Source organism: Hemitrygon akajei, chromosome 11 (assembly GCF_048418815.1).
Source record: "Hemitrygon akajei chromosome 11, sHemAka1.3, whole genome shotgun sequence".
NCBI lineage: Eukaryota > Metazoa > Chordata > Chondrichthyes > Myliobatiformes > Dasyatidae > Hemitrygon > Hemitrygon akajei.
In genome coordinates this window covers 82,322,786-82,340,957 of record NC_133134.1, presented here as the reverse complement: position 1 = coordinate 82,340,957, position 18,172 = coordinate 82,322,786, and the positions used below count along the sequence as shown (strand labels likewise).

Below are 18,172 nucleotides of genomic sequence, written 5' to 3'. Positions count from 1 at the left end.
GTCAGTTCAGAACTACACCTTGAATTTGATAAAATGCCTGAAGCTTTCCCATTGATTCAGTATATGTTGCTCCATCATTAAGGACCCTCACCAGCCAGGGCATGCCCTTATCTCATCAGGGGAGAGGTATAGGAGCCTGAAGACAAACACTCAACATATTAGTGACAGCTTCTTCTCCCCCACCATGAGATTTCTGAATGGACCATGAACACTACCTCACTTTTTGTACTACTTTGTTACATAAGCTCAGTGGCCACCAGCACACCTACTCATCAATGCAAATATCTAATCAGCCAATCACGTGGCAGCAACTCAATGCAGAAAAGCATGCAGACAAGGTGAAGAGGTTCAGCTGTTGTTCAGATCAAACATCAGAATGGGGAGGAAATGCGATTTAAGTGACTTTGACTGTGGAATGATTGTTGGTGCTGGACGTGGTGGCTGGAGCACTTCAGGAACTGCACAACAGAGAATGGCGTGAAAAACAAAAAAAAACACCCAGTCAGCAAAACATTCAGTCAGTGGGTGAAAATGCCTCGTTAATGAGAGAGGACAGAGGAGAACAGCGTGACTGGTTCAAGCTGACATGAAAGTCATGGTAACTCAATTAAGCACACGTTACATCAGTGGTGTGCAGAAGAGCATCTCTGAACGACAGACGTCGAACCACAACACATATACTCAGTGGCTACTACGTATATGTCAGTGATAATAAACCTGATTCAGATTCTAATGGCAAGTCACAACACAAAGAAAAGTTGTCAACTGTTGTAATTTTGGGGAACAATGAAATCTGGGAGGTAGCCTGGATTAACAAAACAAAAACATCTTTTTTTGCTCATGATTTTAGAAGCAAATGAATTCTGTGCATTCATGACACGAGAGATTCTGCAGGTGCTGGAAATCCTGAGCAACACATACAAAGTGCTGGAGGAACTCAGCAGGTCAGGTAACATCTACGGAAGGAAATGAACAGTTGACAATTCAGGTTGAGACTCTTCATGAGGACAGTCCAGGTGAAGGGTCTTGGCCTGAACCGCTGACTGTTCTCTCTCCACAGATGCTGCCTGAACAGTTGAGTTTCTCCAGCATTTTGTGTGTGACCCTTTACAGTTTTTAGGAAGAATGGCAATCTAAAACTCATTAACAGTATATTATGAACAATCCCATGCTCTGCCCTCCAGTGAAAAAGGAGCCTGAAGACACACACTCAACATTTTAGCAACAGTGCCTTCCCATCCGCTGTCACCGATTTCTGAACAGTCCATGAACACTACCTCACTCTTCTCCACTACTTATTCAATTAATGTACATATATTTTGAGTGTAATTTTTAGTTTTCTTAAATACTGTACTGTACTGCTGCCACAAAACAACACATTTCATGATTTTTGTCAGTGATAATAAGCCTGATTCTGACTTGGACTGCAGCACCTATGTAAGCATCTGGAAGCCTCTACCGTAACAAAACTGTGGATGCTGGGGGTGGAAAAAAGCCCTTTAAGGCTGAAGTCAATCGATCTGTTGGCTAAGGTCATCACGGGATGCAGAATAAAAAGTAACCATCCATGGATGATGGAATAGGTTGGGAAGGGAAGACCAGTCCCATCCGATGCTGCATGTAGAGATTCCCAGTGCTCATCTGATTGTGCTTTGAAGAATTTGACAAGGTAGAGGACCTATTGATTTGGGGAGTAATGGGGCTGGGGAAATGCACAACTACCAATAAAATACAAGCAAGAATAGGGAAAGGAAAAGGGGGGTTGGGTGGGGGAAGAAATGACTGGAAGCTAGAGAAATCAACATTGCTCTCCACTGATGCTGCCTGCCCTGCTGAGTCTTTCCAGTGTTTTCAGATTCTCTGCTTCTTCAGCCGTTTTGATTTTCATGCCAAGACTGTTGGTTATGGACGCCAGAGGAGAGACCAGGGAAGATAATGCTGCAAACTACAGTGTAACAATATATGAAGGGCAGCCTCCTGCTTTAAGGTGAAATCTCACCATTTCAGCTTCAGCTATTTCACCAGTGGCTGCATCTAATCATTTGCAATTCTAGGGTGGAGACTGGATGTGGCCCAACCTGGAATTGCTTGGATCGATTCCAGCATGGTCCACTCCCAGTCTGCACCCTGGAATCGATCCAAAGGAGCTCACGTTGCCTCCTTAACCTCGGGCAGTTAGATCCAGTCACACTTGAGCTCAAAAGCTGTCGGTCAGAAAGCACCGCAGCATAAGTACCAGAAATGTCAGGCTGGATAACAGCTTCTTCCCCCAGGCTGCCCTGCTGCCACTCAGGACACATGTACTCTCTCTGAATGCCCTGACACCCTCCATGCCCCAATTCCAATCCTGCACTGGTCACTTCTCATCTTTTAATGCTGCTGTTTCACAAAGTTACATGACTACTTGTTTTATTATAATAGTGGCAGTAACATTATACTGCCTTACATAGACATGAACCTCAACACGTCACTCAGAGACTTGTTTTATTACTTAACTGTTTGTACTGGATTGTAACTATACGTGCTGTGTGCGTTTATATGTACTGTATTTTGCATCTTAGCCACAGAGGAATGATGTTTCATTGAGCTGTATACACATGTTTGGCTGAATAACAATAAACTTGAACTTAACCATGCTTTAAGTGAATAAAGAATTTCAGGCATTATATGGCAAGTAAAAATTTTGTTTTTAACGTTGTCGCGGCACAGTAGCATAGTGGTTAGCACAATGATTTACAGGACCAGATGCAATCTGGGTTCAATTCCCACCGTGGTCTGTAAGGAGTTTGTAGGTTCTTCCCGTGAGCACGTGGGTTTCCTCTGGGTGCTCTGGTTTCCTCACACGGTCTAAAACCATACTGGTTAGTAGGTTAATTGGTCATTGTAAATTGTCCTGTGATTAAGCTGGGTTTAAATCAGGGGATTGCTGGGCAGCATGGCTCCAAGGGCTGGAAAAGCCTGTTCAATAATTAAAAAATAAATAAAATAATTGGAGTTTTAATGGTGGTGTAATTAAATTTATCAGTCCCAGCAACACTGAAAAACCTTGTTGCCAAGATAGACCACTGGATTCGGTATTCTAGCCAAGACTGGCTAAATATATTTGAGGGACAGACTACAAATATCCCAACCGCCAGGCTTAAGCTGACCCAAAAGATTGAGATTTGTAAGATACAGTCTTACTCTTGACTTTATTACTCTTTGATTAGAAGTTAGATGGAGCAGTCAGGGCTTTATTAAAAATAAATCATTACATCTCCCCAAGAGTTTTAATAACAGTTAAAATCATTAGCATAAGAAATTCTGCAGAGGATGGAAATCTAGATCAACACACACATATTACTAGAGGAACTCAGCAGGTCAGCCAGCATCTAAGGAAATTAATCTTCAGTCATCTTTTTGGTCCGAGACCCTTCATCAGGACTGGATAGGAAGGGTGAAGAAGCCTGAAAGAGGGTGAGGGATGGGGTGGTTGGGCTAAGGAACCCAAGCTAGAAAATGATATATGAGGCCAGTTGAAGTGGGATGAAGTGAGAAGCTGTGAGGTGATAAATAGAAAGGATAAAGGGCTGAAGAAGAAGGAACCTCATAGGAGAGGACAGTGGACCAAGGGAAAGAAGTGGGGTGCCGGAAGCAGGTAATAATCTTGTTTGGAGAAGAGGTAAAAGAAAAGCCAGAATGGGAAATGGAAAAAGAATGAAGGGAGGGGGAGAAGTTACTGGAAGTTAGAGAAATCAAAAGTTCATGTCACTCAGAGGCTACCCAGATGGAATATAAAGTGTTGCTCCTCCAACCTGAGAGTGTTCTCATCATGCCAGTAAATGCTAGACTGGGAATGGGTATGGAATTAAAATGGTTGGCCATTGAGAAATCCTGCTTGTTGTAGACAGAGTGAAGGAGCACAATCTTCACTCCTTAAAATCATTGATCTCACCCTTAGGGTCAACATGGCCAATGACATTTCTTTTTAAATAAGGAAGATTTCTCTTACCGTGGGTCATGTGATGGGCCTGTCTGATCAAGGAGGATGAACTCACACTGCAGTGACGCACCCTGCGAGTACTCCATGAGGCCGCTCACCGGATTCTTTGCTAAGCACGCACGAAGCCGTTCTGTCGGTGAGAGCACCGGGTGCTGGTCGCCGCCGGGCTTGCCCGCCAGCACACCTTGTGGGAGGCCAACCACCTCACCGGCCGCGCTCACCCGGTTTATGATGTTCAGGTCATCGGGAATATCATCGGATGCCCACTGGCAACTTCCCACAATGTTATCGTAGTAGTTCGGCCTGGCATGATTAACTTTGTTAGTCTCTATGGTTTTGTTGTCGGGTATCAACGGCTCAGTGGGTAACATTGGCTCCATGTCATTTTCCTCCCTTTTGGGAGCGACCAGTTGCCCATTCCCAATGCTGCTCTCTTCGAGGACTATGACCGCTGCAACCTCTTCTTGTGTAACACCACTCTCACACTTGATTGCCACTGGAACGGTGCCCACGGGTACGGTCATGCTCATTTCGTGCACCTTCTTCTTCCGCAGCAGAACCTCCCTTTTCCGATCCGAGAGCGTCCAAATGGGCGGGAGGGCTACCTCCTTGTCGAGGTCACCTTGATTTTCCAGCATGTGGAGGGTGGGGTTGACCTGCCGGGCTGACTTCAGCCCGATGTTCTTGGCGATCTCCAGGGCTGTTGCCTTGCTCTTCTCCAAGAGGAAGTGGAAGATTTTGTCCCTGTTGTTCTCACTGTCCTCCATGCTGGACTGCTCAGTCACACTGTCTTCGTCGTCGGATGCCGGCTGCTCTTCCTTGATGGGGAGCGTCACGGCGCAGCTCTCCGGAGCTGACTGCCCACTTTCAGACCTCACAGTGGCCTCCGCAGCGTCAGCAAGACACCACAGTGGGGGTGAAATTCCCTCCTTCCTCACACTCCTTCCCTCCAACAACTTGTACAGGTTGTGGTTGACAATTTTTTTCTGAATGTCAAGTTGCTGGGCTATTTTACGTGCTGGTATGCTTTCCCCCGGTTTAAGCTTTCCCAGAATACAGATTATCTCTTGCTGAACACCTCCACCAAGGGAGATATTACATAAATTGGAAAACAGTTGATTCAGATTATCAACTGATGTTGAGCTCTTGGTCCCCTTCCGGGCCGGGGCAGCAGGCGGGTGGGGATAAGTGGCAGGCTGCAAGCAGACTTTGCCGTGGATTATGTGCTTGGGTCTTGGTGGAGAACTGTGAGCTGCTGGACGGAAGTCTCGTTGCTTCTGTGGGTAGTATACCGGGTACCTGTACGGCTGATGCTGCAGCACAAAGGAAGGTGCTTGCGCAGCTTGCCCAGTGAGAAACAGAATCTGCTGGTTTCGGAATTGATCGATTCCTGCTCCTCGACCAAAGGAACTAGGCGCCGGCTGAATGTAGTTGGACTGCTCGTGTGGGTGATTGTAACGGTTGTACTGGCGAGAGCTGTTTGCTTTACCTCTTTGTGCTCTTCTGTCACCGCCACCACCTCTGCTCATGCTCTTAATTAAGAGCCTTGTGGTGTGTCTTGGTCAGGTAGAACCAGAAAAGCCCAACTGACTAGATCCCTGATATGTACCTTTAATTGAAAAAAGATTTTGGTTACAGTCACATAACAGTTCAAGAGCACTTTATAGAACATAGAACAGTACAGGCCCTTAGGCGCATGATATTGTGCCAATCTTTTAACTTACTCCAAGATCAATCTAACCCTTTCCTCCTGCATAACCTTCCATTTTTCTATCATCCATGTGCCTATCCAAGTATTTCTTAAATACCCCTAATGAATCTGCCTCTATTACCACTGGCAAGGTGTTCTATATATCCACCACTAGGTATAAAGAACTTGCCTCTTACTTCCCTCCAATCACCTTAAAATTATGCCCCATCAAATTAGGTACATTGGCCCTGTGAAAAGGTCTCTATCTATCTACTTGATCTACACCTCTTATTATCGTGTACACTTATCAGGTCACCTGTTATTTTCCTTTTGTCCAACGAGAAAAACCCTAGCTTGCTCAACCAATGCTATCTTAATAAAACATGATCTCTAATCTCTTATCCATGTGGAATCCTGGCAAAACTCCTCTCTAAAGCTTTCACATCCTTCCTATAATGAGATGCCAGAACTGAACACAATATCCCAAGTGTGATCGAACCAGGGTTTTATAGAGCTGCAACTTTACCTTACGGCTCTCGAACTCGATCCCCTGACTAATGAAGGCCGACACACCATACACCTCCTTAACCGCCCTGTCAGCCCGCACAGCAGCTTTGAGGAATCTATGGACATGGAGCCCAAGATCTCTCTGTCCCCCCACATTGCTAAGAATCCTGCCATTAAATTCAACCTTCCAAAAAGAATCACTTCACATTTTTCCAGGTTGAACTCCATCTGCCACTTCTCAGCCCAGCTCTGCATCCTGCCAATGTCTTGTTGCAAACTACAACCACCTTCCACACTATCCACAACTCCACCAACCTTTGCATCATCTGCAAACTTATGAACCTATCAGGAGTTGCTTAATAGGTACACAATAGGTGCAAGACCAACAATACAATTGTGAAGGACTCTACAGTACAGTCCCAGTCTGTGTCAAATTGCTCAATCTTTTCTGAAATGAGTCACAGTCATAGAAAAGTTCAACACAGAAACTGGCCCTTCGGCCCATCTGTTCCACGCCAAACCATAAAACTGCCTACTCCCAGCAACCTGCACAGGGACCATAGCCCTCCGTACCCCTACCATCCATCTACCTATCCAAGCTTCGCTTAAACATTGAAATCAAGCTCGCAGGCACCACTTGTGCTGACAGCCAATTCCACACTCTCACAACACTGAGTAAAGATGTTCCCCTTAAACTTTTCACGTTTCTCCCTTAACCCATGACTTCTAGTTATAGTACCACCCAACTTCAGTGGAAAAAGCCTGCTTGTATTTACCTCATCTTCAGCTATATCCACCCTACCCCCCCAACACTAAAACACACATCAGTGGTGCAGCTCCTTGGGACGTTTAACCGAAAAGAGAGTGATTGCTGAGGTTCGTTGTTAGGTAGCCAGTAAAAGAAGCAGGTGAAGTCAGACAGGACAAGCCCCTGCACCCCCTCCCCCCATACTTGTGTCAATGAGCATTAAGGTCTTGGAACAAGACTAGAAAAATATATCCCCGGTGGCCACCCATTTCAATTCCACTTCCTACTCCCACACAGACACATCATAGCCATGGGCAGGCGAGGTCAGACACAGGTTAGATAAGCAATCCTCTATACTACATCTGGGTAGCCTCCAACCTGATGACATCAGCATTGATTATTCAAATTTGCAGTTCTGTTTTCCCCGACCTCTGGTTCGCCACCTCCTTGCTTTTATTCATGGCATACTATCCTCTCACATCATATTCCTCTTTCTTCAGCCCTTTGCCTATCCCACCGATCACTTCCCAGGGTTCGTCCCTCTCCTCCACCCTTAACCACTTACCTTTCCCCCATGAAGGTCGGGGGGAGCAAAGGAAGTAGTACAAGATGGCAGGTGACGGGTGAAACGGGGAGGGTGGGGGCGGGGGGAACAATTACCAGAAATCAATGTTTGTGTCATCAGGTTGGAGGCTACCCAGACTGCATATAATTTTGGATCTGCTCTCAGAAGCTACTTCGAAATCCTGAAAGCAGCTCTACGTCATCTTACTCCTTGCCACCCCAGAAAACTCAGTGATCTGTTTCAATAATCATGAAAGTCCCCATTAATGGTTGTACACTACAAGCTGAGGTGGGGGTGGGGTGGGGGGGGGGGGGGGTAGAGGAACTTGCCAGCATGCTGAAATAGTTAATGCACAGAATCCACAGACTCTAAGCAACATCACAGGGAACCAGTTACCAACTTACAACAGCCGGAAGTCGCGGACCTGATGGAAGATTTGACTGTGGAATTACACACTGAGAGGCCATTCAGTCCAAGTCATTTATCCCGTGGATGAACAATGGAGTGCGCGTAGCACTGTCATCACCATGACTGCTTCAGATTACGAGAACAAGCTCCAGGCTTCCAACAGCATAAATAGCCTGTATTTTACCAACCCCGAGAGGCAGAAACACCACAAGGCTCACGCTGAAGCTCTGAACAGGACTTTGGCAGGAAAGCCCTGGAATTTGCTCAAGCCTGCCTGCTCCCTACAGTATCCAGGCATTGAAAGCATCTCCTGACGTCACACAGAGCTGGCTAACAGAAGCCAGGCTTCAAGGACAAACAGAGGATCATGAACACACTGCAGAAATATGGATGGTTCTGCCAACATGTGCAATAGAAATAATGCACACAAAACCTTGGAGTAAAACAATTACTAAAAATGACAACATTATCTTGAATCTCAGCTTGAGTGCCTAAAGACAAATAATCCGTTTTAGGAAAAACCTATTGGCTCAGACGTTTGAAGATACCAATCCCTGGAAATGCATTTCAAGATTCAAGTGCAAAGGAGATCAAAATAATTGTTACTCCAGATCCAATGCAGCACAAAAACACAATGAAACAAAAGTGCAATAAATTTAAATACATTAGATATCTTATACATAGATATATGTACATAAAGTGACCCTAGGTGCAGGAGTGCCTGCACATAAGATGACTGTAACAGGAAATGATAAAGAAGTGTTGCTGTGGGGGGGGGGGTTTAGTTGGTGGAGGTGTTGATCAGCCTTACTGTTTGGGGAAAGTAACTGTTTATTATGAGCCTGGTGTCCCGGTGTGGATAGCCACACAGCATTCCCCCCGATGGGCGTAGGACATACAGTCCATGAGCAGATTGGGTGGGATCCTTCATGATGAAACTGACCTTTTCTGGCACCTTTCAGTATATATACTTCAGGTAAGATGGTAGCAAGCTCGAATGCAGCAGCATCTCAGGGGCTGACCAAAGGCACAGTTTTCTTTTTTTAAATGTGTTTTTTATGATCGGAAAACTATACCGAACTCCAAGAACAACAGGTACAGCAGGTCTACCGCATCAGTGATCTGTTCATTGTTTGGAGCTGCTGGCCGTGGTATCAAGGAGAAGCCGGCAGACGAGCTGGAAGAAGGTTCAGAGCTGACCTGGGTGCAGACCGTACTGCTGCCGCCTACTCGAAGACATCGGAGTTGGTGTGCGAAAGCAGTGTGCAGTGAAACCATGAGTGAATGTCTTTGACATTTCTTTTGCAATAGTAAGACCCTGTTGGACACTGATAATGTGGGATACCACAGACCTGTTTCCCTTGTTTGGTGGTGAGACAGGCAGATTTCCAGCATCTGCAGATTTTCTTGTTTGCGACAAGGCAGGAGCACAGCCTTGGTTGTAGCGAGGACTAGGCCTGAAGCACCGCAGTCCAGGTGAGACAACACTGGAGGCGGTGTAGCACGGAGTCCGTGCTCAGTTGTGAGCTGGCCTCTCCCTTCGGTGCTCGACTGGTCAGTTGACAGGCTGGATTGCTGGGAGCTGTATGTCGCTCAGGGACTGCTTTCTTGCATAACAATGTGTGTGGTGCTTTTTCGTCTCTCGCGATTTTGGAAGTATATTATGCACCTTGACCCCAGAGGAATGCTTTCTCGTTTGACTGTGTCCATGTATGGTCTGAATGACAATTAAACTTGCTTTGATTTGATATGTCCATGCTGGTGATACAGTGGTATCTGAATCTGCACTTCGGAACAAGAGGTCCCAGGTTTGAATCGGGCCAGCTTTTTGCATGCTTTCCACCTGTGCTGGGTTGCGTATCAAGCTAGCAACTTAACCTCGTAAAACAAACAAACACTGAAGAAACAGCAAAGTTGCTGCCCGATGCGGCAAACAAGGCTCAGGTAGGATTGATTGATTGATGGAGAACAGATCCTTCCAGCCCTTCAAGCAGCACAGCCCAGCAGTCCCCGATTTAACCCTAGCCTGATCACAGGGCAGTCTACAATGACCAATTAACCTTCCCACTGACACACCTGTGGGGGACTGTGGGAACTTTACCTTTTATTTTGTCCCTGATGGTGCCAATGATGCACTAGGCAGTTTTGCCTTCTATCAAGTGAGACAATATTCTCCAAATACACCTTTTCGCTCCTGTAAAACCGAACAAAACCAATACTCAAAGCTCCTGTCATGAGAAGTGCGAGAGTCCTGTGGCAGGAAAGATGAGAAGGCACAGGGTTAGGGAGAAGAACATGGCTGGAGAAGGTAAAGCTTGACATCTGAGGACAAGAGATACCTCATTAGATAACAAAATAGAGCCTGTGATTATTGGAGCAAGACATCCAGGGATGAAAGCAGAGAAGTAGACTTGGGAACATCCGGAACTCTGCTTATTCTGTCTAAACGAACCAGTACAATCCTGCTTCCTCAACATATTGTATTTACAGTTAAGCAGAACCAACTTCAAAATTTTTGTGCTTGTTCGTAAATCTCTCTATGACCTTATCTAGTAACCTGTTTTCGCATTACAAAGAGGATTTTCACTTTTACAAATATTTTTCCCATATAAATTAATGGTTCTCTGCTTTACACCATTTTGGCTTAAAAATGGTTTCACAGGAATGCTCTACCTTTGTAAAGGGGGGACACCTGTAACATACACACACATCTAGTGGTCACTTTATTAGGTACACCTGTTTGTTATTGCAAATATCTAATGAGCCAATCATGTGGCACAACTCAATGCATAAAGCCATGGTCAAGAGGTTCAGTTGTTGTTCAGATCAAACATCAGAATGGGGAAGAAATATGATCTAAGTGACTTTGACTGTGGAATGATTGTTGGTACCATATGGGTGGTTTGAGTATTTCAGAAACTGCTGATCTCCTAGGATTCTCACACAGAACAATCTCTACAGAATTTACAGAGAATGCTATGAGAAACAAAAATTCAGTGAGCCGCTGTTCTGTGGCCTTTGCCTTGTTAATGAGAGACATCAGAGGAGAAAAGCCAGACTAGTTTAAGATGATAGTATCTCAAATAACCATACAACAGTGGTGTGCAGAAGACCACACTGGATTCCACTCCTCTACCCAACAAACCAACTGGCAGACCACAGCTTGTGCGGCTTCAAAGGTGTGCGTCAGACATGGCTATTAAGCAGCACTGGGGCCCCACGGGGGATTATATTGGCTCCTTTCCTGTTTCCCCTGTATACCTCAGACTTTAGATACAACGCTGAACCATGTCATCTGCAGAAATTCTGATGACTCAGCAACTGTTGGGCGTATAAAGAGAGGACAGGAGGATAAATGCAGGGCCCTGGTGGAAGACTTTGTAAAATGATGCAAGCTGAATACATCAGTAAGAGAAGAGAGCTGGTGATGGAAGACTGCACTGCTTCCTGTTACTATTGATGGTGAGGACCTACAAGTACCTGGATGACAGACTTGAGTGGAGCACCAACATGGAGGCTACGTACAAGAAGAGCCAAAGTCGCCTCCACTTCCAGAGGAGACAAAGATTGGAGTATGCAGATCTCTCCTTCGCATGTTCTGCCAGTCTGTTGTCACTGGTACAATCTGCTATGTGGTGCTGAGCTGGGGCAATGGCATCAACATAGGTGATGGCAAAAGGCTCAATAAACTGATTAGAAAGGCTGGCTGTTATAGGAGTCAAACTGGACACAGTGGAGGCTGTGGTAGGGCAAAGGACCCTACGTAAAATCGTGGCAAATCTGGACAATATTTCTCACCCTCAGCATGCCACTTTGGCTGAACAGAGGAGCACTTTTAGTAATAGACTAAAACAACCGTGCTGCTCCAAACAGCGCTGTATGAGATCATACTTCCCCTCGGCCATTAGGCTCTATAATGAGGCAACCTATAACCGAGGAAGTACCGTAATAACCACTTCCTGTTAGACTGTTTGTGGTTACTTATTTATTGTTTTTCCTTACTTTTCTTTCTATATTTGTATATCTGTGCACTTGTAATGCTACTGCAACACTAATTTTGTAGTCAGGATCAATAAACTATCTAAAGTGGCCAATGAGTGTATGTGCTTCATTATTACTGATCCCTCGTTATTTTTCACCATTCCTCCACTGGTGCTACCTCACTTTCCTGGGCGTTAATCGCTAGAATTTCTTTCCAAAGCCTCTCCACATCTATATTTTTCCCCTTTAAGACACACTTTTAACCCTTCTCCACTGAGTAAGCCTTTGATCACCTGCTCTAATGTGTGACATGGCATCAATTAGCCAGCTCATGTCGTTACATTAAATGCGCCTGAGGCCAGTATCCAGAGGGCTGGATGAATGGGGATGGAATAACTGGCAGTTCAGATAATCCAGGTGCCAAAAAGGTGGGGAATTGGGAACCATCAGATCTCAGAGAACCAGGATTCCTGAAAATAGGTTGGTGCACAATTACATTTTAATTAAAAATATGCACTGAAAATCTGCAGCTTTAATCACTTTTTCTTACTATCTTTGAATCAGAATCAGGTTTATTATTACTGCCTTTGCCCCTCCAGAGAAAATGATTAAAGAACTTCAGATAAGGCACCTGAAAAATTAATTACCACGACAAACCCCTAACCGTGCTGGAATTGACCTGCTCTTGTGTCAGGTAACTGAGACATAATGGTTGCAGGAATACTGGGGTCAAACATCAGCTTATACCATGCAACACTAATCCATGCATGGCAGCCACTATTAAAAAATGGGAATAGTGTTATAATCCATTAAGAGGAAACTACTGGGAATTTAAAAGACAGGAGATAAAGCAGATGCTGGAAATCTAGAGCAACAGACACCTAGAGGAACTCAGCAGATCAGGCAGCATCTATGGAGAGGAATAAACAGTTGATGGTTCTTTTTTTGAGTTAGTTTAGATTTCTAGAGCTTTAGGTACTCTGTTTCCAGCTGGAGAAGCATGCAAATACATAGTTTAATAGGGACTAAGATTTATATGGGTCAGAAACATGTCCAGATGGTTGGGCTAAACAACCTGTCTCTGTACTGTGAATTCAAAGATTTGCTAATGAATGGCAGACAAAAAGAAAGTTTTAAAAAAATCTTCCAGTTCCTAATCCTATTTTTGACTCATTCCTGTCAGCACAAAGACTGTGTGCTAGAATCTAAGAGGCTGACTTAAAAGCAGTTTGTATTAGTACCAACACAAAGGGAGCAAAGGGATTTGAATTAGCACATACTTAGCAAACATAATCTGGGAAAGAAAGCACACTTCTGAAAGTTAGCTGAATTAATTACTAAATCAGACATGGTATTCTAGTTCAACCAAATGAACATGCTCTCAGAAATATCTATTATTAAACACCCACCTTAGGAAGGCCAAGCACAATCCCGGTCACACAGATAATTCAAAATAAAGGCACCACCTTTAGTCACAGACGGAACCGCCTGCTTTGAGGAGCAGCACTACCTCTTTCCTCACTGGAAACTCAGAGGGAAGAGTTTCATAACAAAAATAAGGCTTCCCGCTCAGGAAGTTAGCTGAATCCCAATAAATGGCTGTATTGGGGCAAGGAAGATTCAAAACGCCTAGGTTTAGCCAAGTAATAATCTCTACAAAATGTGCACAGATTATACATCTATTAATATGTTACATGCAAAGTCTAAAATAGAACAATTCTGGCTACAAAAATCTTATTTTAAGCAAAGTTCACTGTACTTCCTGGGCCCCGATACAGCCTTTAAACGCTTCTTTGGCAAAGTTTAAGTTTCGGTTTTGATTCCCGGCTGAGCAGCCTAGTGGCAGAAGTAATTTCCACTAACTAGATTAGGGGGCCTTCGCATACTGATGTAAACCGCAATTGCTCCGCCCTCCCCGCTCAGAGCAAAATTCTGTCGAGGGGGGGGAGCTGAGTCAGTTTCACTTTCAGTTTTTCAAAAAGATTACCGATGTAAAGGCATCAATCAAGCTTTGCACTGTTGTCTTTGCGAGTTCATCGTCTCGTTGTGGCAATTCCAAAATTGTATATACCGTATCCATTTAAAATAAGTCTCTACTCCAACACACAAATGCTCTTCGACCTTGTAAGTCCGGGGCTGTTTATGGAGAGCAATTCTTGAGGTTCTGCTTCTATCCCCAGCGGAGAAACAAATGGACTTCATTAAATTAAAGGCTAGCAGAACTTCTGATGCATCATGGCTTGGACTTCACAGCATGCAAGGGAAACAGACTGCAGATGCTGGAAACCTGGAGAAACACACACAAAATGCTGGAGGAACTCAGGTTAGGCAGCATCCATGGAGGTTAATGAATAGTCGACGTTTTGGGTTAAGACCCTTATCCCTGTAACCCTCCTCAACCTGCCAATCACCTACACCTTCCTCACTCTGGTTCCTCTTTCCCTTTATTCTATGGTCCACCGTCCTCTCCTATCAATATTTCTTCTTCAACCCTTTCCCTCCTCCATCTATTACCTCCCAGCTCGTCACATGATTCATCCACTTCCTCTTCCCCCTCCCCAACCTGGTCTCACCTGCCAGTTTGTACTCCTCCCACTCCCTACACCTTATTTGGGCTTCTGGCTGCTTTCCAGTCATGGTAAAGGGCCTTGGATCGAACTATCGATTGTCTATTCCTCTCCATAGCTGCTGGCAGACCTGCTGAATTTCTCAAGCATTTTGTGTGTGTTGACTTGGATTTAAGCGGGACGTGCATTAACCCACGAGGACTGGAAAGGATGAGGGCATGTCACCTGCCTGCTTGTGTATATATACGGGCTTCTGCCTCCTTCATCTTGAGTCCTGATGCTGTGTGTGTTTCTTTTCACTTAAAACTGGCAACAAAACACAAGAGATTCTGCAGATGCTAGAAATCTGGACGAACACACACAAAGTGCTAGAGGAACTCGGGTCAGGCAGCAGCAGCATCTATGGAGAGGAATGAACAGCCAACGTTTTGGCCAGGACCCTTCATCAGGACTGGAAAGGAAGGGGTAAGACGCCACAGATGCTACCTGAGCTGCTGAGTTACTCCAGTATTTGGTGTTAAAACTATGCGTCTGGTGAGGCATGACCAAGATTCAGCACAAGTTTCCCATGCAGTTGTCACTCTGGGAAACTGACAGATTTTTGCGAGCTTGTTAGCCACAGGCAAGGTATCAAAAAAGCTGGAGGGTAATAAATATTGTTCCTTTATTTAAGCAGGGTAGCAGATGTGGGCCGAGATTCGTGCAATTATTGAAGAAAATCCTAAGGAATTGTATCTATAAACACACACAAAATACTGGAGGAACATACCAGAGAGAAATGACCAGTCGACATTTTGAACCAGAACCCTTATCCCTCTCACGCTACCCCATCCACATGACATGCCCATTGACTACACCTTCCTCCCTCTGGAACCCCATCTCCTTCCATGTCCTCTCCCATTGATTCCTTTTTCTTCAGCCCTTTCTCTCTTCCACCTGTCACCAACCAGCTCCCCCCTCCTTTACCTGGATAAATCTATCACCCATCAGCTGATGCTCCTCCCCTCCCCTCTCTCCATTTTCTGTCCCCTTACTTTCCAATCCTGATGAACGATCTTGGCCCAAAACGTTGGCTGTTCATTTCCCTCCATAGGAGCTGCCAGACCTGATTTATTTAAATGCAGCAGATTCTGGTTAATTTGACCATCAGGGCAGATGCTTACTTGGGACAACTCTTAAAGAACAAAAACTAATCAAGAAAATAACCATTTTATTTGCTGCTGAACTGGGATGGAAGACTGTTGCCAGTTTCTAACTGGCATCAGTCGTGTACAGTTGTGTGTCCCATAGACACTACACCATGCTTAGAGTAAATAGTTTTTAAAATAATGCCATTTACTTGCGTTTGTGTTCAAAAAAAGGTGATTTTTTTCATGATAGTTGGTGCGAAGCAATCAGCAAGAGAGTTCAGAACTGTTTTGCTCCCTGCAGTCAAGGATTCAGGCTTAGAGATGTCAGTAATGACCAGGAGTGAAAATAGAACTACAAAGAATTTAGAGATGATTCATCTTGAATGTTTCAATGAAAATGAAAATTTGGAGGATGCAACTGTCAAAAGCATTAGACAAAGGTTGTCCATTATCTATCTGCACAAGGTAATTCCGTTCATTTACAGTCAATTTACAGTTTACATTTACAGTCGATCACAGCAAATGGTGTACACTGAATGAATTCATCCATCAACAACTGTTAAGGACTAATAGAGTTTTATAGCACTGTAGTAGTAATTGTAGTGCTTAATTTGTTACTCAGTTAAATGGCAGATTGTACTTTTTATACCCCCCCCCCCCCCCATTGTAAGAACTGAAAAACATTTTCCATTATTTCCATTTTAACTATCTCAGCTAATTGGGCCAAGCTGTATTGGTCCCAAGGTGTCCCAATGAACTGGAAACCAATATATACAGTCGGCCCTCCTTATCTGCAAAATGAACCAACCACGAATCGCGAAAACCCGGAAGTGCTCTTCCAACACTTGTTGTTTGAGCATGTACAGACTTTTTTTCTTGTAATTATTCCCCAAACAATGCAGTATAATAACTATTTTACATAGCATTTACATTGTATTAGGTATTATAAGTAATCTAGAGATGATTTAAAGTATATGGGAGGATGTGTGTGGGTTATCTTGGATCGGGATCGAAAAAAAATTGGAAGTTCTCTTACTAAGTAAGCAGGAACAGGTACATCCGGTATTATTTAACGTCAGTTAGTCAAACGTTTGTCTTAGTATATATTTTACCTTTCTATGCGTATAAAACACTTAAGAACATATGTTTCAGCACCGGGCTTGGGAACGGAAGTCCCCGAGTTTGATCCAGTGACAGACTGCTCCCAAGTGTGCTCTCCACCATGCCGGGTTGATGTGGAGGATCAAAAACCCAAAACCCAATAATTCAACCACTGCGTTGCTTAGTAATAATTGTAGCTTTCATCGGGGCACAGCCTTTCTCACTTTATCCATTAAAATTGTTCCAATCGTTGACCGACTGTAGCCTAACACTTTTTCAATGATCGATGGCGTTTCACGTCTTTCTAATCGCTTTATTATTTCCACTTTATTTTCAATTGTGATTACGTACTTTCGTGAACAGAAACACTGCGGATTCAGAGCTCTGCTGCTGGGTCCTAATGTCCACTGCACTGGGACAGGTTAAATAAGGTCTGGGGTTCCGCTGGGTCCCAAGGTCCACAGCATTGAGTCAGGTTGAATAAGGCACTTGTGCATCCGCGTTTTTTGGTATCTACGAGGGTTCCTGGAACCAATCCCTCACGGATGGGGGGGGGGGGGGGCGACTGATATATATAAAAAACAGAAAATGTGCCTAGTTACTGGTGTGGTGTGCTTAAGACTCAGCACAAGTTTTTTTAAAATTTATAATTACCCTGCTTTACAGTTCTCACTCCGGAGAGATTTTTCCTAGTTTGTAGGCCAGAAGGCTGGAGGATAAGAAATACTGTTCCTTTAAGCAGGGCAGCAGGTATGAGCCAGGAATCTACACACTGGTATTAGTGATAGTGAAATTATTAGAGAAAATTGTAAGAAACAGGATCTATAGACATAAAAACAGGCAATTCTACAGATGCTGGAAATCCAGAGTAACACACGCAAAAAGCTGGAGGAATTCAACAGGTCTGGCACCATCTACTGGGATACTGATGACTGTGTCAGCACAAAACACTGTTTATTCTTCTCCATAAATGCTGCCTGACCTGTTGAGTTCCTCCAGTGTTATGTCATGTTCCTCTGGATTTACATATATTTGGGCAAGTATGAACTGATTAGGATAATTAGCATGGCTTTGTGCAGGGGAATTTTAGTGTCGTGAATATGACTTTTTCTGTGAGGTGGTAACAAAATGGTAGATGATGTCTACATGACCTATTGCAGACCATTTTGATAAGGCGCTGATCTAGAATCCAAAGTGAGTTGGCTAATTGGATCCAAAATTGGCTTGTTGATAGGAGGTCAGGACTGGAGTACCCCAGAGATCGTTGCTAGTGGTGATCCACCTATATACTGGGATGTGAATGTAAGAGCCATGTTAGTAAGTTTGTGGTTGATACAGAAACCACTGGTGTTGTGTATAGTGAGAAGAGGATACAGATCAGATGGAAAGAGCATTGCCAGTTGGAATTTTATTCTAATAAGTGGTGAAATTTGGGAAGTCAAATAGGGAAAGGACATATACATTAAGCAGTCGAGTACTAAGGAATGATGCTG

At 44.2% G+C, this 18,172-nt stretch overlaps 1 protein-coding gene across 3 annotated transcripts in view; it reads right to left on the bottom strand.

Moving 5' to 3' along the window:
• adar (adenosine deaminase RNA specific) overlaps positions 1-18,172 on the bottom strand; it is a 113,444-nt gene that overhangs the window by 67,605 nt on the left and 27,667 nt on the right. For 2 of the 3 annotated variants that reach the window (XM_073061236.1, XM_073061235.1), the window contains exon 2: positions 3,992-5,591. In XM_073061236.1, the coding sequence (XP_072917337.1) occupies positions 3,992-5,511 (1,520 nt within the window). In that variant the 5' untranslated portion in view covers positions 5,512-5,591. Of the gene's footprint in view, positions 1-3,991; positions 5,592-13,290; positions 13,679-18,172 lie in introns of those variants that run through there. The other variant, XM_073061237.1, reaches the window with a different exon arrangement.